Source organism: Lampetra planeri, chromosome 37 (genome assembly GCF_965212315.1).
Source record: "Lampetra planeri chromosome 37, kcLamPlan1.2.h2, whole genome shotgun sequence".
In the NCBI taxonomy this organism is placed as follows: Eukaryota; Metazoa; Chordata; class Hyperoartia; order Petromyzontiformes; family Petromyzontidae; genus Lampetra; species Lampetra planeri.
The window spans coordinates 5,296,373-5,317,763 of record NC_136143.1 but is presented as its reverse complement, the minus strand read 5'-3'; the positions used below and the strand labels follow the sequence as shown (position 1 = coordinate 5,317,763).

At 50.5% G+C, this 21,391-nt stretch overlaps 1 protein-coding gene across 1 annotated transcript in view; it reads left to right on the top strand.

Moving 5' to 3' along the window:
- LOC144730959 (somatomedin-B and thrombospondin type-1 domain-containing protein-like) overlaps nt 1-10,468 on the top strand; it is a 37,227-nt gene extending 26,759 nt beyond the window's left edge. Inside the window, exon 5 of the mRNA XM_078611848.1 lies at nt 9,797-10,468. Within this exon, the coding sequence (XP_078467974.1) occupies nt 9,797-9,905 (109 nt within the window). The 3' untranslated portion in view covers nt 9,906-10,468. The remainder of the gene's footprint in view (nt 1-9,796) is intronic.
- Nucleotides 10,469-21,391: the final 10,923 nt, after the last annotated feature.

Here is a 21,391-nt window from a genome sequence, read left to right as displayed (position 1 = left end):
GCTTGCGTTGCAATTGAAACGTCGTATGCTTTTATTTAATTTATCATTTTCTCTTTCTACGTGACTTTACCGAAAGAACCAAAGAGTAATCCCTGCAGTCACGGAAGCCCCAAATCAAGTTTGTAATCGATTTGGGTTGGTGAACGGGCAACCCGGGGCTTGGTTTTTCACAGTGGCTCAGACTTAGTGTCGCGCAACGATTGAAAATATGAAGTGTAATGCTTAGGGGATCGTAACAATTTTGGAATGGAGAAATTCATCGAATGAAGCACGACAAATTTGTCTCTTGTTGCAATGTTTTCGCTAAAAGAATGTGGGGAGGCAAGCTTAGAGTTCACGCGGAATGCTAAGGAAATCGATGCAGTGGAATGGTAATGCTTGTTATTTGGTAGTTGGGGTATTTATGTTGCCGTAAAATGGTTTCGCTGCAGTAACAGCTGGTGCTGTTAATACATTTTCACACTTGGGGGGGGATATTGGTGCAAAAAATTCCAAAACAAAGCGGACTGCCCACATTCAAGCGATGTGAAAATATTGTCGCAATTTTTTCAGTTGTTAATGCCAATGTAGCTGTCAAACTGACATTAGCTTTCATTTAACCTCAATTTTTTTCTGTTTAAGCTGACCAAATTGTCGTCTCATTCGCTGTCATCGCTACGAACCATGCTCTATCCACTGACGGATGACGGCCCCACCCATGCCGACGTCGTCCCTAGCGGTCCTGTGAAGCAACAATCTATCTCGCTCATGCCCACGACTTGTTTTTATACAGTGATACCTCGGTTCACGAACGCTTCTGTTCACGAACAACTCGGTTCACGAACAGAAAAGTTCATAAAAATATGCTCCGGTTCACGAACTCCGCTTCGGTTCGCGAACAGGAGCCGCGGCCATTTTAATGCTATTTCCAGGCTGTCACATGGTCGTGACTTCCTGTAGGAAGATCGTGGAGAGAAGAAGAGACACAGAAAGAAGTACTGTGAGTGCTGTGAAGACACTTTCAGTGACTTTTTGCTTTTTGGTGTGCTTTTTAGCACATACAGTACTGTACTGTACTACTGTACTGTACAATACTGTACTTACTGTATTGTACAGTTCACCCGTTTGAGTGCTTACTGAAGTCATCTCAAGCAAGCAAAGTTAGTGTTCTGTCTTTATACATTACTATACTGAACAGTACTAATGTGTATTGTAATTTGTTTCATATTTTTGTGCTTCAAAAACCAAAAAAAAGGTCAGAACGGATTAACCGGATTTACATTGAACCCTATGGGAAAATGTGCCTTGGTTCACGACCAATTCGGTTCGCAACCAGAGTCAGTTCACGAATTAAGTTCGTGAACCGAGGTATCACTGTACCTCCATCTCCGCAGAGGTTGCCCTCTTGGGCATGTTCACTCCGTCTTTAACGGCCATTCCATCGCCAGTTTTGCCGATCGGCCAGTCGTCCCTTCCTGCAAATGTGCCCTGCCCGAGCCCACTTGCTTTGGTTAACGATCAATACGATGCCCCCTAATTTTAATTTGCTCCCGAATCCGTGTGTTCCTTTTCCCATCTCTCAGTCTCATTCCACGTTTTTCCACCTCTCCTCGTATATTTGCGCACTTTTAAACTTTTGTTCCATTTGAGTCTCGTTCTGATCCATATCACCACAAGTACCAATGCACTGGACTCTGGCCTCCTCGCTCCAAATATCCGCTTCTCCACCACTGGCGGTCGTTATTTTAGCCACCATGTGCTCTCCACCCCTCTGCAACTTTCTCTCCAGGGTGCCACAGATGCTATCTATCTCGCCTGATATACAGGAGGTTGTGGGTTCGATCCCAACCCTAACGCCTGTGTAGTAACGCTCACGACTCGTTCACACCGGAGTTGGAGGCACACTTGTTTATTTAACACCAACGTTGTGACATACACATTTGAGGGGGTATCGGCCCCCTCACCCGTCTATCTGAGGACACACCTCTCTAGCTAACCCTAGCCTGCCTCTGAGTCCTCCACTAATGGGCTAGGGGAGGCTATCTTGGCCCGACACTGGTCAGTCGGGCCCGGTACCCAGAGTCCAGACCAGCACTGGCTCTGGCTCTGGTACCACGCCACTGGCTCGAGCCTGCGCGGTCCTGATAAGGACGGCGTACCAGGGGGAGTCCAGGGCTCTATCTCAGACGTCTTCCGCCTCCTCTTCTTTAGCTAAACATCACTCCCGAGCCCTTCGATACAATCCCCTTTTATACCCAACCCCTCCCTGAGGGGTGGGGCCCCGGGGGATCATAACGACCGAATCGACCCCCCAGGGTGTCTGGCGCGGACGTCGCAGAGGGCACCTGCTTGTGCACACATGTAGCCCCGCCTACTGTGTTTGTTTACCATAGGCTGCCATGCATAACGGGCTCTCTCTCTAACACCCCTACATCACTCCCCCCCGCATAGCATGCAGCCGTCCCGGCTGCCAACATACAAAAATTTGACAATAAAGGTGCCTTCACCCCCTGACCGCGCGTGTGCCTCACTATTTTTGAACAATAACAGGAACCAGAACAAGAACGCAACAACAAGATGAGAAACAACCCGACGCACCCCCCCGAATAAATACGAATTCCGTAAAAAAACAGCTTATATACAACCAGCAGGGAACCCACCCCGCACACACAACAAACGGTGAACCCAGCATATGTACATCCGAGGAGCGGGAAACACACCATCCACACAACACCCAATAAACACAACAGCTATGTACACATTTTCCGGCCTCACAACAGTTTGCGCATTTTAGCGCGCGTCCTTGCAGCGGGCCCCTCACACGGGGTAACCCCGCGTGGCGGACAATCAGGTGGCGACTGTCCGTCTTGAGGTGAGCATTGCTCTGACTCCGCGTGACCCTCGGCATCCGCAGGAGGGGTGATCGGGCGTGAGCCCGTCACTCCTGATGCTCCTGAAGGTGGCACAGCCGGCAAGGCATTAGGTGAGAGCGACGGAGACGGACCCAGCAAGTCGGCCGACCCCCCACATGTTTGGCCACGCGCGTGTGAAGTGGGGTTGTGAACCGCAGCGAAGGGTTTTAATCTGGAGGGGTGCACGAACCATCGCCGCTTCCCCCACTTGATGCGCACGCACTGCGGACGTAACACCTCCACCACTTCCACAGGGCCCCGCCACGGCCGCACAAGTTTAGAGGAGGTTGCCAGTGGCACCTGGGGGCAGTGCAACCATGCCTTGTCCCCCGGCTTCCACTGCAGCATGTGCGCTCGACTCAATCTGAGGCGCTCATTTGCCTTCTGACGGAGGTCAGAGTTTTGCATTGCAGCATCCCGTGCCTCGGTCAATTTGTCCAGATTAAATTTAACGTGGTCAGCCAGATTAGTTTTTCCCTGCGGCACGGGGATCCGCAACTGGGCACGAACAGGCGGGTCTGGTTCTTGGCCGTACATAAGGTAAAAGGGAGAAAACCCCGTAGCCGCATGGGGTGCCATCCGGTACGCCGCCAAGACCCCCTGAATTTGTAGGTCCCAATCCGTTTGCGAGTCCGAAACTTGTTGTGATAACATGGACGAGATGGTGCGATGCAAACGTTCGACCATCCCGTCAGTTTGTGGGTGATATGGGGAGGTCCGAATTTTCTTTGTGCCCAGGAGATCGCAGACTTGTCTGAGTAGTTTACCGGAAAAATTTCTGCCCTGGTCGGTCAGCAGCCTCTCCGGAGCACCTTTGTCCAGGACATAACCCTGAACAAAGGCCTCCACGATGGCTGCTGCCGACTGGTTGGCCAAAGGCCAGGCCATAGGCCAGCGTGTAAAATACTCGACACCTGTCAACAAATATCTATTCCCTCTGGGGGTGGCGGGGAATGGTCCCAAAATGTCCAGAGCGACCAGCTCGTTTATCCTGGACACTTTGATCGATTGCAAGGGCGGGTTAGACTCCCGTGCCGGCGGTTTGCGTTGTGCACATTGAGGGCACGATCCCAACAAATCCCCCACATCCCTCGTCATGCCAGGCCAGTAAAAATCAAGTTGCAGCAAGGCGAGAGTCTTTTGGGTCCCCAGGTGTAGGAGGCGCTCATGAGCGGCCCATACCACCCTACCCCGCAACCCAGTAGGGACAACCAGCCGATGTCGACGTGACTTCCCGTCCCAATGCATTAGCAGACCTTGGCACATTTCCCATGCGTCGGAACCACCACTTTTTCCCCCCGCCGCACCGCCAACGCGACGTCGCCACCCGAGGAGGGAGACATCCTCCATCTGGAGGCGCCCCCATTCAATGACGGGCAACCCCAACAGGGAATCTTTGCCCTGCTGTTCGATCGAATTAGGAACCATTGCATCGTCGTCGTTGGCGGCCGCCAAGACAGGTACCGATGTGTCCCCTGGAGGCCTGCAACGTCCAGACCCCAGGAGGCATGCACACTCGGAGGTGGTTGGCAAGCGTGACAGAGCGTCCGCGTTGGTGTGGCGAACGCCCTTACGGTATGTGATTTGGAAATCGTAATCCTGGAGGACCTCCAACCATCGGGACAATTGTCCCGATGGCTGTTGAACCCTCAGGGCGTACTGCAGTGCCGCATGATCTGTGCGGACGGTGAAATGCCGACCGTACAGATATGGGCGATACTGTTGGACGAAATGGACAATTGCCAACAGTTCCCTACGGGTGACACAATACCGTTGCTCCGCTGGAGACAACACCCGACTGCCGTACGCAACCACATGTTCCACGCCGTCAACCACCTGGGAGAGCACGCCCCCAATACCCGTGTTGCTCGCATCGGTGTCGAGCAAGAACGGTTTTGAAAAATCAGGGTAAATCAGGGGAGGAGCGTTTACCAAAGCATCCCGAAGGGAGCAAAAAGCAGCCTCCTCCTCCTGACCCCAGCAAAACCGAACCCCTTTAGATGTTAAAGCATGTAGGGGTTTGGCGATAGTCGCAAAATTAGCGACGAAGCGTCTATAATACGACGCAAACCCAATAAAACTCCTAACCTCTCCCACTGAGGTGGGAGTCGGCCAGGAGCTTACACACTGCGTTTTGGCGGGATCGGTAGAAATACCTGAGCGCCCCACGATGTGCCCCAAATAACGCACCGACTCGCGTAACAAATGGCATTTTTGGGGCTTAAATTTCAAATTAGCAGCCCGCATCTTTAGGAAAACCGCCCGCAACCTCTGGAGATGTTCCTCAAAAGTTTTGCCAAAGACAATGACGTCATCCAAATAAATCAGGCACGACTCCCATTGCAATCCAGCCAAAACCAATTCCATCAACCGCTGGAAAGTTGCCGGCGCTGAGTGTAAGCCCATCGGCAACCGGTTGAATTGAAACAGGCCGTGCGGAGTACGGAAAGCAGTTTTAGGCTTTGAATCATCGTCCAGAGGAAGCTGCCAGAATCCCGAAAGTAAGTCCAATGTGGAGAAGAATCGCGCTCCCGCCAAGGCGTCAAGCGATTCGTCCATCCGTGGGAGCGGGTATGCGTCGGCAACCGTAATTTTATTAAGGCGCCGAAAGTCAACGCAAAACCGCAACGAACCGTCCTGCTTCTTAACCAGGACGATCGGCGCTCCCCAAGGGCTGTTGGAGGGAGAAATTATGTCGGCGGCTAGCATGTCATCAACAGCCGATTTGACATGGTCCTTTTCGGCGGGACTCAACCGAAAAGGATTTTGGCGTATTGGCGCGCTGTCACCCGTATCAATATGGTGACGCAGCAGATGAGTGCAGCCCAAATCGTATTTATCCCGACTGAAAACGTCGGAAAATTCCCTCAGTAGTGTCTTAAGACGTTGGCGCTCTAAATTTGACAGGTCCGTCGATCCCGCGCAAAGCGCCTCGAGCCACCCTTCATCGCTGTCTGAATGTGGTCGCGGTGCAGGGGCAGCGCCGACATGACTCGCGACGGGTTCCTCACAGGGCACCGGCGTTGCGTGAGCAAGCACGGTCCCCTGTGGGACCACCACCGTCTGCGAGCCCACATTGAGGACCGCGATGAAGGGTTCTCCATCCCCTCTCACTATGGTCTGGGCCGGGAGTAAATTAGGTCCACTGACCCCGGCCCTAGACGGTCCCAGCAAAACCCCTTGAGCCCCAATGCCCTTAGCGAAGGGCCGCCGAAGTCTCAAAGGAATTAACATTTGCGCCCCCGGAGGAACGCGCACCGTTCTATCTACGAACGCCGGCACCGTCGCGAACGCCGTCCGGCTCGTAGCGGGGGATGGCAAAAACGCCATGCGTCGGCCCGATGGGAGCTCAATGCATCCCTGGTCGATTAATATCCTAATCGGCATTTTGGCCAGGAAATCCGTCCCCAGCAGGCACGGAACCGCCAGCGAGGAGGAAACAAAAATCGGCCCAGATAATTTAATATCCCCGACACAAATTTGGGCTCGAATTTGTCCGATGATGCCAAGTGAACCCCCGTTAGCAGCAAAGAATGGCACATTAACAGGCATCAAAGGACGGCTCTGGGCAGGGAGAATGTTATAAATCAACTCCGAAATAATGGTCGCCGATGCTCCTGTATCGACCAGGATGCGCACCTCGACCCCATCGATGTGACCCACAACGGCCGACGACCCCGATGACGCGGCTACAACCCGATGGGCCAACACGGACCACTGGCTGGGTTCAATGTGAGTACCCAGAGCGGTGCGTGTTGGTGCCATGGTACGCGATATTTGCCCCCCCTTCGCTGCGGTGTTCGAGTGTGTGACGGGCGTGTGCGTGGGCCAAACATGAGGGGTGCCGCGACTCGCCGGATTATGATGGTGGAGCTTGTGACGAGGGCCGGCGTCCCGTTGAGGTGTCGTTCCGCGCTGCCGAGGAGAGCGGCACCCCGAGGCGACGTGGCCCCGGATGCCGCAGTTATAACAGCGTGGAAGCGCTGGTGGCGACGATGGACGTTGTAGACGGCTTGAACCAGCCCGGTCCTCCCGCGCTCCCGCTCCGTGCTGCCGTCGATGGTTGATGGCGCAAACCTCTTCCGCCGGGAGGGTGGCCGCAGCGACGGCGCGCCCGCTCGCCGCCTTGCTGGCCTTCCGTCGTTGAGAGGACAGGTTTGCGTGGAGGAGACGGGCCGCTTGGAGGGAGCACATCTCTGCATCGTCCTGTGCGACAATGACGATGTCTAAGTCGTCCGCCAGCAAAAGTATCTTCTCTGTCACCATGGCGTCGACACCCTCGTCATCCATTCGTGGAAAGGCCTCCTTCGCCAGTGCCAGGAGGCTTGTGCGGTACGCCAGGGGCGACTCCTTCGTCCCCCGCTGGCGATCGTAAAAGAGTTGGCGACAGTCCGATGGTGGACCATATACCGCCGACAGCACCTGCATCGCCTTCCGCAGCGTGGAGCGCCTCTCCTTCGAAGCCGATGTTAGAGTGGCGAGGGCGTCGCTGTCGAGAAGTGCTGGCAGCGCGCGGAGAGCCTCGGCGTCTGTCCACTGTGCCATCTCCTGGTGAGCGAGGAAGCGCCGCTGGAAGCCGCCCCAGTCGCCATCCTCGCCCACAAATTCCTTGAGTGGAGGTAGCCGCTGATGTAAGGCAGCGGCTGCAGAGGAAGAACGCACTCCCTCGTCCGCCTCACTCAACTCAGCGTCGGCACGAACCAGCGATGGCATCGCCGGTCGCACCCGTGGTGACGCGGCAGGCACTGTACTCCCGCCGTTGGACGCGATGCTTAGAGCGGCCACGCCCTCAACAGCAGCTGCGGCGATGGCGGGAGTTTCAAAATGTTGCTCCGTTGAAATGGCGGGAAGGCGCTGTGGTCGTTGGCTGCTGTCGCCTCGTGGCGGTCCCGCAGCCCCCAGCCGCGTGATGTTGTCGAGCATGGCGGCTGCGGCGTACAGCAGCTCGGCCAGCTTCGCGTGCGCCTGCCTCAGCCCCTCCGTCGACGGCTCCCCTTCCTCCAGCTGCTGTGGCGTGGATGCACCCAGCCCCGGCTGCTCGATGGCATCTTCAGCCATCTCGGGCCCTCCGACTGCAGCGGTGTCCTCCGCCCCTGGTACTCCGACTCGAGTCGTCCGGCGTGTATCCATGTTCGTACTTTGTTTCACTTCTGACGCCAGATGTAGTAACGCTCACGACTCGTTCACACCGGAGTTGGAGGCACACTTGTTTATTTAACACCAACGTTGTGACATACACATTTGAGGGGGTATCGGCCCCCTCACCCGTCTATCTGAGGACACACCTCTCTAGCTAACCCTAGCCTGCCTCTGAGTCCTCCACTAATGGGCTAGGGGAGGCTATCTTGGCCCGACACTGGTCAGTCGGGCCCGGTACCCAGAGTCCAGACCAGCACTGGCTCTGGCTCTGGTACCACGCCACTGGCTCGAGCCTGCGCGGTCCTGATAAGGACGGCGTACCAGGGGGAGTCCAGGGCTCTATCTCAGACGTCTTCCGCCTCCTCTTCTTTAGCTAAACATCACTCCCGAGCCCTTCGATACAATCCCCTTTTATACCCAACCCCTCCCTGAGGGGTGGGGCCCCGGGGGATCATAACGACCGAATCGACCCCCCAGGGTGTCTGGCGCGGACGTCGCAGAGGGCACCTGCTTGTGCACACATGTAGCCCCGCCTACTGTGTTTGTTTACCATAGGCTGCCATGCATAACGGGCTCTCTCTCTAACACCCCTACACCTGTATATTTGCAGTTTGCTTGTTCTCTCCGTGGTCACGTATATTTTTCTCCGGGTCTTCCGCTTTTTCCCCTCCAATTTTGGAATCGACACTCGTTTAGAGTATTTGGCCGCTATAAATGTCCACGTGATGATAAGCCACTTCGTTGAGCTGTCATTCGTGGCCACGTCGCTTCTGACAAAGAGCTGTGTGGCTCACTGAGCCTTACCTCTGTAAAATAAAATTAGTTAAATAATGAAGCTTTTGTTACATTTTGAGTCCACGCATCTCATTCTGAACCGTGTCACCATATGTATTCATATTCTTAGGTTTTTTCGGTAAAGTCACGCAGGTAAAATTTTTTAAATAATACAAGTAAAGTAAAAATAAAATATTTTATTTTTATTTGAAAATTTTTATCTACGTGACTTTACTGAAAAAACCTAAGAATATGAATACCTGTGGTGACATTAAAATTAATAAAAGTAAAATAAAAATATTTGTATTTTACTTTTATTAATTTTAATTTTAATTTTTTATCTACGTGACTTTACCGAAAAAACCTAAGAATATGAATCCTTGCAGTCACGAAAGCTTCAAATCTAGAATCACCACAGGTACCAATGCGCTAGATTATGTCCTCACTACACGAGCACACGAGCCCCCCCTCACCTCTCTGGAATTCTCTTCCCAGGCAACTCTGCCTACCCCCCCTGCCCCCCCTTTGTTCAAGTCTCAGCTCAAAGCCTTCCTCTTCACCCCATGCTTTCAGGGACCCCACCCCCCCTTAATTGCTTCCCTTCTCTGCTACCCTTGCACGGTCCCCACCCGTTCCCTCCCGTTTCCCCCCGTGTGCATTTCTGCACTCCGGGGCATGCGTACGTTTGTTGTGCTACGGGTGCATTGTGAATGCTAAGTTGTTTTTGTTATTGTTGTTGATGCAGATATTGATAGTAAATGTCCGCCACTGCCCCCCCCCTCCCACTTCCCAATTAAAACAAACAACACGAGTGCTCGCGATGGCTCACGTTCGCGGTGGTTGTTGTTATCGTTGTTGTTGTCTCTTGCGTGTGACGAGGACGTTTTGGGTGGCTGTGCCTGGCATGCCGTGGTTCGTGGCTGCGCGAGTGCTCACGCTCGCTCACATTCACTCACTTTCCCGATGGTTGTTGTTGTTGCATGCGACCCCAGGACGTTCTGGGCGGCCGTGTCGGTGCCCGGCTGCCGGGGTTCGTGGCTGCGCGAGCAACACCACAACGACTGCCGCTGCCCCCCACACTCCTCGCTGCTCTTCGTATAGCGGCGATGCACGCACGCATCCACGCAGAGTTCACCACCCTCATCGGAATCCGTGACAAAAAATATTTGTCGGCGAAGTGTTTTTTTTTTTCAAATTTATTTTCCGTTCGCTGGTGGCTGCAAGTGGCCGATAATCGTCAAGCGTGACGATGACTCCGACTGTCCAATGAACACCAAAGCGGGACCTGACTTATGACGAGACAGAATTAACTCGTTTTATTGAAGGAAAAGACTGGGATGTGTTCGAGACTGTAGTGCACGGAGGAAGACCAACACTTTAATTTGTTATGCAAGTAGAAAACCACGAACGGAGTTCACCGATTGGCTGACATTCTACTGAGGGGGGTGCAAAATTCTGCGTCCCTCACCAACAGAATTTAAGTGTGAATTAAATGTCTTGCTTCTGGAGTTCAGTTGACGGGACTGAGAGAATGACTCTGAAATCCACAGACGAGGACTGGACTCGGGACTCGGCAGGTTTTCGTTGACGAGACGGAGACTGTGCCCCAAATTAAAACTGAATTAACCTTGCGGCCGCATCCTTGGGACGTCGCTCTCGTCTGAATAATGTCGACGTCCGATCCGGTGCTTCTCTCACTGTTATTTTAGTTAGATTTTTTTTTTTCCTCCATGACGGTAGTTCTTGCGATAGCTATTTATTGCGCGGGCGTCCGTGCTCCGACCCTTGCGTTGTGATGCTGTAATTCAATTGCATGTCTGACGTTTCCCTCCACGTCCTGGGGTTTCCAGAATTGAATTCACTTCCTGGAGAAGCTGCCGGCACGTGGTGCAGACGGTCACACACAAATGCCGGAACGACGCGCGGGACATCCCGCAAACGCATCGGAGATCTTCCACGATGCAGGTTTATTTTGGGTTGGATTGTGTAAATATATAAATGTGTCGTTAAACCCGCCACCACCCGGACGCAGTGACGTCATCACATCTACCCCCGCTATTTAAGGGACAACAGGAGGATTTCTCCACAAATCTGGCTGTTGCCTGATGAAGCTAATTGTATTCTAGATTTGAAGTTTTCGTGACTGCAAGGATCCATACTCTTTGGTTTTTTCGGTAAAGTCACGTAGGTGAAAATAAAATAAAACAACTAAATGAAATCACGACGTTTCGGAAGCAACACAAGCATCCGTCATCAGATGCAACTGCTCCAGCAAAATTACTGTAGCGTCTGATGAGAGCTATTTAGAGACACGTGTTTTATATAGGGTACTGGGGGGGGGGGGGGGGGGGGCATCTCTTGAGGAAGGTTAGCGTCTCGATAAGCTGTGACTTATTTTTCGATTTAAAGCTTTCGTGACTGCAGGGACTCATCTTCCTGGTTCTTTCGGTAAAGTCATGTAGAAGGGAAGTAATAAATCAATAAAAATGAAACTTAATAAAATAATATAATATTATAATATTATGTTTTATTACTTCCCTGTGACTTATTGTCACGTTGTCTGTTAACAACTCTAATTGTAATTACTGGTGAAACTTGAGGCGGGGACGACTTCTTGTCTTTTTCTTTCCGGGCCACTTTATTCACGATGTCAACATTACAGCGCTTGTCTCGGCACGCCGAGATTCCGTCGTGCGCCGCTCGTTTGTTCTCTCACTCGCCGCCTCCCGGCCTCACTCTCTGCGATCCTTCCTTTGTCCGTTTAAGCGTGCCGACGTACGGACTGCGCTCACGCCCTTAGCGTCTCTACCCCTAGACGAAACGAGTCCACACAGGACCACACAGGGATACTCTAGCCAGCCGATGCTGGTCCGACTTCAATAATTGTCTTCTGTCTTCAGCCCACTCCCCTCCGAGCTCGTTCGCTCGTCTTATATAGGCCTCTCGACCCTTCCAGAACATCCTGTCCGGAAGATTCCTCTGTGTGATTGACAGGTACCAGTCCCTTCAATTCTGGTCCACGCCCCTACTTGAATCGCACCAATGGTCTTGCCCGCACGTGGCCGCTCTCGACGTTCCCCCAGCCACGTCGCGGTGCCGTTCCCGTGGCGTCTCTCGCCCCACCGCCTTCCCCTGGCAAGCCCAGGGCTGACACCAGTGACACGCGGCCGTGATAAACACGCGCGTGTTACGCCACCACTACACCGAGTAACAAGTTGGCACGTTCTGTTTACGTGACAAACATTACAACTTGGCCGTGTCGGATGGTGGCGGGTTAAATGACATATTTTTACGTGATCTAACCCCCCCCCCCCCCAAAAAAAAAAAACTGTTATGCATGATATTTGTCGCGAAAGCCTACGTGTTTTAAATCCGAGATCTTGATCCATTGAAATTTTGGCCGAATCCTTAATGGTCTCGCGACAAGATGATGGATGTTGGACGCAAACGCAAGGCAACCGTGCGATTTCCGTATTTAAACGACGAGTTTATGGCAGTGACATCGTGATATTTAAACATAGGCAGTGGCCTCGTATATATATATGTAAACGACAAAAATGGCCAATGCAATAATATACAGCATGCTCGCTTACATACAAACTGTACTCAAATGTTATGTTATTGTTTTTCCTTAAGTCGCTATTCCGATTTGTGTTTTGTTATGAGCCGTCAAGTCTCTTTAATCGGAAGATCTGCAATCTGGCAAATGCCGCCATCCTGTGGTAGAGAAAGGGACCTCGACGATGACTCGGCTTTTATGAAGCGTTTCCCAAGCCTCTTCAATCGGGATGTTTGGCCACGCTCCGGGCACACGCCGTTTCTCATATGCAGTGCAGAGGGGTGTGTTCGTAGCATGTCGATAAAAGCAGTGCTGGAAGTCCTCATGGTTGGGAGTTTAGCCAAATCTAATTGAAGAACCCGTTTTGAAATATCTTGCGAAATGGGTGGAGATTGCCATTTCTTCCTACGGCTTTGGGAATCTGGTCTCATCATGGGTGGCCGAAACCTGAATTGGAACCCAGGACATCGGCGATATCGGGGGGGGGGGGGGGGGGGCTCGGTGCCACCCAGCCACGTCGCGCACAACCACCTCGTGCACAACGTGGCAAGTCGCTCCTGAGACGAAGTGTACACATTGTACGAAGTCGCACATTTGTAATTGTATGCTAGCCACCATTGGAGCCACCATTGGAACCACCATTGTATGCTAGCCACTTATCTTTAGTGAATCGTGTACAATTGCGCAATTTTTTGTCGTTGTAAAGTCATGATATAGTTTTTTTTTACCATTTGGAAATGCAGTATTTAAATGTGTATTTACACCGTGTATAAGTTTAACACACAGCTTTGAAAGGTTGGTGACTCCATCATTTGTCCCATCACCACAGGGAAGGGATCGGGGGGGGGGGCTTCTAATGAATTCACTATCCAGAGCCACAATGCCTTCAACACCACACATGAATACTGCAGTGGCATTTCAGACTTGTCATCAATGGCTCGTGTGTTTTTTTTTGTTTAATCCACTTCTGGACGGTGGGTGAAGACGATGAGCCATAGACCAGAGGTCGCAACCGGGTACCCGATACCCCTACCCGATACCCGGCTACCGACCCTGGTGCGGCCGGGTACGGGTAGGCCGTGAGTCACTGCTGAGTAGTCGTTTGTCACTCATTTCGGGTAGGGTACGGGTAGGGAACGGCTACCCGTACCCGGCCGGGTACGGATACCCATTTGCGACCCTGGTGCGGCCGGGTACGGGTACGAGTAAGGAATCAAAACCCGTTTGCGACCTCTGCCATAGACACTGTAGCACAGCACAGCGATGGGTTATGCGGCACTGCCCTCTGCTGGCCGCAAGCTGCGTAAGTCAACGATCATCAGAGCGGCTCGTCAACCTCTCGGCGTGTCACCCACATGACGACGTCTGGCCATTCACTTTGGTCAACGGGCGCTTAAATTCAGCCGGGACAGTCCGGAGGTGCTGCTCCGAGACTTATTTTGGCACCTCGCCTCTCCCCCTCCCCCAATCCTCCGGGCCTCTATCTACGTGCGCAGTCGACTCAAGGATCGCAGCGTCTGCTTGCGAGTGGGATAAATAACGTCTTTCATCTTAAAGTCATGATCCTTGATCCGGGACGTGCATTTCTCCACGTGGGCATAGAGGTTTACGTGAAGAATGTCCCCTTCCACAAATTCGTAGGAGCCATTCTGCCCGTGGAAGGAGTCGTGAAAAAGTGGTCATCCTTCAGGGGCAGCAATGACTGCAGCAGTCTTCATGTACAAGTGCTGGATCACTCTTCGTCCTTTGGTTGGAGTGTGTCACTGCATGACTGCAGCCTCTTGAAGTCGCCGCCCCCCCTCGTGTACCACAGTGCTGCTGCTGCTGCTCGCTGCCGTCTGTTAAAGTGCAGCAGGAGGGAGAAGACGAAGTTCCCTGCGTGGGGCAGCTGCAGATGTAGGCCGCCCATGCTGCTTGTAGATGATGCTGCCGCTTTGTCCACGATCCGTCGTTCCGTCAGCCGCAGCTTCCGATCCTTCTCCTTTCTTCCTCACCATCCTCCCTCATCCTCCTTCCCAATCAAGGTCCACGATTGGTGGCTTGGGTGACATCCTGTCTTCCTCCTCCTGATCTCTGCAACTGCAGCCCTTTAACTCGCTTACCATCTTTTCGATCCCATCTCAAGATGGCCTTTCAGTTGCTGATGTCTTGCCGCCCTTCTCTGTTTTGGTCCTGGCATTTCGGTTGTTGGATGGTTCTATTGGTGATGTAACCACATTTTAAAATAGTCCCTGCGAGTCACTCACGTGGGAATGCATAGAATTGATAATGGGGGTATCCATATTCTTGGTTCTTTCGGTAAAGCTACGTAGATAGAAAACCCAAAAATGTATAACAAAAATAATAGATTTAAAATAAAAAAAGCAGAAACCACAAAAAAATTGTAAAATAAAATGTAAACTAGAAGTAAATTGAAAATAAAAGCAAAAAACCCACGTTTCGGTGGCAATACAAGCGGTCTTCATCATTTTTAATTTTAATTTTTGGTTTTCTATCTACGTGACTTTACCGAAAGAACCAAGAATATGAATTCCTGTCGTCACGAAAGTTAAGTCAATGGGGGTATCCACTACCGGTTGGGTTGTTCACATTATAAAGCACATCGTTCCTGTGCATCCTGCCTACGTTTGTGTGCACGGAAATCGCAGTTCCTTGTTGTTGTCTGCTCACAGTTTATCGCCATCGATGTGCAGTTAAACAGTCGTGTTACTTACTAGCAGGAAGTACCCGGCTTTGCCCGGGGTAAAATATGTTACGAAACTTGTATTCTCTTAAAAACATAACATATGCATACACAACTACTAAGCTATTGTGAGAGCCCAGCGTTACTTATAACAATGGGGGTTACTCCTTTTTCTGGCAGTAATACAATAGTTAAGATGTTAAAACGCAAAACTGAAATGAGGAATCATGTCACTGCATTCACCGCATATACTTCTGGTCAACATGCAAACGCCATGCTCTGGTAGTATATGATGATGCATTGTCTTTGAAACCGATTGGTCCACACCAGAGACAGCTTTCTTTAGAGCCTGGTCTCAAACGGTGTTGGAGCAGAGGAAAACGCCAAAAGGCGTTACAGAAAGGGTATGACACCTGATATTGATATACTAGCAAGGGGAGGTCCTGGTGAAGTGTATTAACCTGATGATTCGTTTCCACTAAGCCTGCAGCTACCCTGTAGCTAGCCTATGTGTAACTGACGGCGTGTAGTCGTAACCAGTGTCATCTCTGGGGGAGAGACAAAGGCGGCCGGGCAGACGACAACCACCCACTCTGTGTGGAACATTGCCGGCCTTAATAGGCGCTGTTACTGCTCGCCACTAATAGCCACTTGCCCCTACAGTCTGTTCGAGGCTACACGGGGGATCTTTGTCTGTGTGTAGGTGCTGCTACTCGCTACTAACAGCACTTGCCTCTACAACCTGCTAGAGGCTACACGGGAGATTTGTCTTGTGTGTTTGTGTACGTGGGGAGCGGTGGTGTAGTGGTTAGCGCTACTCTGCGCTACGAACCCGGCGACCCGAGTTCGATTCCCGCTCACGGCCGACACCGGTGACGATTATCTGAACCGGCCCTGGGCCTCCCCTAGGTAGACTCGGCCTTAAATCAATACCTGGTGCGGGGAGACAAAGGCGACCAGGCGTGGTGCTGGCCACCCACAATTAACCACGCGACGGGTGTACAAGTCCGGTTAATCAATAACCCTGCCAGCCACCCACAGGCCCAACTCAGTCATCGCATGCTGGTGTACACACGTGCATTGATGTACTAAACAGCACGTAAGGACTTTCACAGAACCACACTTTACTCCCTTGCTGCACGAGGAAATAATTGAAAGAGTGGCCCATTCCTAATGTGCCACACCTGCCGAAACAACTGGTAGAATAATACAGGGAGTGTGATGGATGGGTGTATCGCCTGCACTCACCTTGTTAGTGCCTTACTCCGTTGATCCCCTTACAGTAAAATGTACTCCCGAAACAGCCCCTTATTGGCAGCGTTGCGGAAACATATTGAAGATAAAATTGAACCACCTCCGGTGAACACGTGACTGGATGTACTGGTTGTATTACTGTGTTGTGAAACGGTTGTTGCAATTAAAGTTCTAATTTAGCACCGTATGAACGACATCGCGTCTGTGTGTGAAGTGGACGAATTTATGACACTAGTTCATGAAGCCTGTCTTCGCCAGGCAAAAGTTTTCAATAAATATAATATTAATGAATTTGATATTATTTTTGACAAATTTTATCTCCGATCAGACACTAACTCCTCCAAAAATGTGTAATTTTTTCACGATATTGTGTTCTTGATTCAAGTATTTAAAGACGTACCCATCGGAAGCCGCTCATTTTAAAGGTTCCATTTTTTTTATTAGAAAGAACAAAAAATAATGAACTTAATACTCCGAGGGGAAGCTCCCATCTTTTACCGTTTTCGAATGATTAAAATGTGAACATCATAAAACGCGTATTTTTTTCGTTCAAAACAGCTTGAATCCGAAATATCTCAAAAACAATAGAAGATAAATCAGTGGTTCTCGCTTTAATTTTATTTGCTGTTTATTTCTCTATCAAACGAAAAAACCCACAATCTTATATTTGAACGGTTTCTGAGTGACACGCACAAACATGTTTATGGGGCACATAAAATCGAGACTTGGGGGCCTTAAAATGAAAAAACTCGGATTTTCAGATTTTTCCTGTTCGTCAGCTTTCTACCATGTCGGTAAGTGCCCTCGAGGTTTTTGAGACATACAGATGAAGGTATTTATTTTTAGAAATAATATGACATTTTGTAATCACGCTGCAGCTGCTGCTGTTGCTTGGTTTGCAGTGGTGTTAAAGCACAAATTAACAAACCCAACGCGTTCTTCAAAAGCACTGCCTTAAAAGGAAACAATACACTGCACTGCGTATGATGGACAACGTTCTGGGTAATGTGCCTTCTTCAAAAGCATCCGCGAATGTTTTTGGTTGATATTAGCATGCCATGGTTTAATGTGTCGATACATTATAAACAAGACCGGGTCGAGGACGGCGCGGTGGCGAGATGTTAACTACCTCGCCTGGTATGCAGGAGGTTGTGGAGTTCGATCCCGACCCTGACGAAAATTTGGAGTTTGCGCGTCTCTCTCTTTCCCCGCGGTCGCGTGGATTTTTCTCCGGGTCCTCCGGTTGTACCATCCACATTTAGAATCAACGTCATGCGTTTGGAGTATTTGGCTTCTTATACATTTCCAAATGATAAGAAGTCACTTCGCTGAGCTGTCATTTGTGGTCAGGTCACTTGTGAAAAAGAGCGACACAGCTCGGTGGGCCTTACCTGGTAAAGTAAGAAGTAACTTTGTGAGCGCTAAGACCCGACACGTTGTCACATCACGTAAATTATCTGACATTTTAATGATTGCCAAATTCATCGAACAATATAGCTCAGTGGTGGCCTTTAATCTGGTAAAATCAAGAGAACGTTGAGTTGGTTATTCGGTAGAAATGTCCGACCTGGGCCGTCCGTGTGCTTTTGTTTTGCCTGTGTTGCATCAATTCCCACGGCATGGCAGAGGCAGCTGCATCCTTCCACCACCAGTGGACCATGAGGAATTGGAGGAGATCTAGGGCCCAAAATGCCCTCAAGGCCCTCATCTCCTGGGTCCTGCCGAGGCTTGGGGGCGGTGGGGGGGCCTTAGGGCTTATACTCGAACCCATGAAGCCTCACGTAAGGGGAGGCTACATCGGTTCGAATTAGTAAAAATCTACACTAAGTAAGAAACGAATAGACTAACATTAAGGAGTATTTATTTACGTATTTTAAACACGTGTTAACCATTCTTAATTATATAACATCTTAGAACATTATCACCTCGCGCTATACATTGGTAGGCCAAGAATACCGAATGTGAAATCTTTACTGAAATTGAAACAAAGCGATCTTTATAACAGTTTGAAAATTACTTTTCTTACCTCGTCTTCTTCCCTCTCCTTAAGCGACTCGGCTTGTTGACACGAGCCTTCGCCGACTTTCTGCGCGGCAGAAACATCGCTGTTCAATTTAACACGTAGGCTTTCGCGACCAATATTACCCTTAGTAATATTCTTTTGGGTTAGATCGCGTAAATATGAATGTGTCGTTAAACCCGCCACCACCCGACACAGCCAATTAGCAGAGGTGTGGACTCGAGTCATGTGACTTGGACTCGAGTCAGACTCGAGTCATGAATTTGATGACTTGCGACTCGACTTGGACTTGCATAACAATGACTTTGTCCCACCTCTGAGATGTGGACTCGAGTCATGTGACTTGGACTCGAGTCAGACTCGAGTCATGAATTTGATGACTTGCGACTCGACTTGGACTTGCATAACAATGACTTTGTCCCACCTATGAGATGTGGACTCGAGTCATGTGACGTGGACTCGAGTCATGTGACTTGGACTCGAGTCAGACTCGAGTCATGAATTTGATGACTTGCGACTCGACTTGGACTTGCATAACAATGACTTTGTCCCACCTATGAGATGTGGACTCGAGTCATGTGACTTGGACTCGAGTCAGACTCGAGTCATGAATTTGATGACTTGCGACTCGACTTGGACTTGCATAACAATGACTTTGTCCCACCTCTGCCAATTAGTAAGGGGTTTGCCACGTAAACAAGCATGTCAATTCGTTACTAGTACAGCACACCGGTGTGTTGGAGAGTAAATCTGCAACATTTACAAATCGGCACGCTCTGTTTACGTGACAAACCTTACTAACTCGCCTTCAGTAAATCTGAAACTTGCAAGCGAAAAGCAAACCGCGACGTGATATTCATTGCATCAATGCGTGTGCAATGTGTAAGGGTGCGGTGACAGACTTATTTCATTTAAAGGTGATAATCCCTTGTTCATCATGACGTCCTTTTTACTTCGATGTCTCAATAGCTTTGCAGTGAGGGTTGGAAGTTGACGCTGAGGAGGGTGGAGGAGGCGCCTCGCCCTCCCATGTGGAGTGACGTCACCGACTAATTATTAATGGAGGGGGGTGTCCATTGGGATGACGTCACCTCTTCATGATTATTAATGAGGGAGGCTGGCCGACATGGAGTGACCTCACACGCGGGACACACAGACATTCTTGGCTCATGAAAGTAGTAAATTGGCTGTGTTGGTTGGTGACGGGTTTAACGACACATTTATATTTACGCGATCTAACCCAAGTAACCTCTCTATTGTGGATCGCTCTTCAAGTCAGTGCTGAGTCGCGTAGGACGATGGGCTATAATTGCAGATTCTGTACCCTAAGTCTATCACCGGTCGCCTTTACATAGACGTTGTCATGTTTCCTCCCCCAAAAACTTGAAATCAACATTTTTTACAGACATTTAAAATACACAGAATCAATACTAAATTGAATGTTAAAGTTTCACGAGTGTTATTGCGCTAAAAAAATGGGCTTTAAAAAATCCAGACAGAGTATCAGACAAACTCACACTTGCTTCATTATAGTATGCATACCTGTCCATTCCTTATCAGTGCCTACCCAATTACATACCAATTCAGACCTTATTGTTCACCCCGTGCCCTTATAAATCTCAAAGTTCATCCTACAAAGTCCCATTACAAGGGAGACACACAAACAAATACAATTGTTTTGCCTGTATTGAAACAGCTATACGCCGTATGGCCCTGAAAAATAAATTTCCACGTACAGTATAAGAATACGGGTGAACCGTATGGGTTGACAGGTGATGATGCCACAGTGTGACTGCTCTGATTACCAATCTCAAATCGTGCACCATCAACTGCCTCACACAGATCGCTTAAATCTGAGTCTCTCTCGGTCTCTATGTGAATATTTAGGTGGTCTCTGGTAAGCCATCTCAGTCTATATCTCAAAACACGGATCCATGTGTAGTGGCATAGCGCTGGCTGCTGGCGAAAAAGGGGATCTGCGGCGTACGGCAGTTCTGACGTCAACAGACCAGGATATCCACGAGAGGGGGATCTAGGGGAGAAAGGTCACAGAAGGCGCCCACTAGGAACCCGCCAGTAGGTTCCAGAAAGGGGGCGTGGCCGGGGGCGGAGCCAGGCCACGCTGACAGTTTAAGAGGGGCCCTGGGAGGGGAGCTCGGGACTGTTGTTGGAGTGGAATCCCCGTCGTGCTGCTCAAGTCCATCTTCACCGTCCTTCTCGTCGTCTTCACCGTCCTTCTCGTCGTCCTCTCCGTCTCTACCATCTCGGGGCACCGCCAGTCAGGCCGCCTACCCAACTGTCCTGATTGAGTAGCGTCGCCGACAATAGGCAGACTAATTATGATTGAGTGTTAATCCCGATGGTGCTCGTTTATAAAGAAGTGCCTCCAAGTCTTATCGTCTCCGAGTTCGTCACTGCACACGTGTCGTCAACACCACTGCCCGCTCTCATAATTTCGTCTCGCAGCGTTTCAGTTCCCGAAGTCGTCCGTCCGTCCGCCCGCTCCCCCACCGACCCCAGACATCAACGTTGCTGCTCAACTCGAGATTCGAACGTGCCCGTCCAGTGCTCACCGAGCTGCATTGGCTTTCAGTTACCGAACGAATACATTGTGTTCAGGTCGCACTCATTTACGCACAAAGTGCTCGCCACAAATGTACCACGACACCTCGCCAATCTCGTCGAGGAGCATAAACCATCATCACGCGAACTCCGCTAGTCATCCTAGCAGCAGCGGCTTTTGGCTAGCCATTGCACAAAGCCGGTCACTGCATTGCGCGCTTTCAGGTGCGCTTCTGCGGCCGTCTGGAACGCTCTTCCTTCCAATATGAGGAAGCCGCTGGAGCTATGCACTTTTTAGTCCAGACGGAAAGCTTTCTTTTTTTAAAACTGCTTTTTGTGGTTTGTTGTCCTGCCCCCCCCCGCACCTCCGATTAGTACAGTTGGCTACGTACGGTAAGAAAGAGTTCAACATACGGTACATGCAACACGCCTCCAAACGAAATAAAACAGACTTCCAGTTCTCGCCGCCAGGAGGCAGTGCAGGCTTTGTAATGCATCGCATCGGGGAG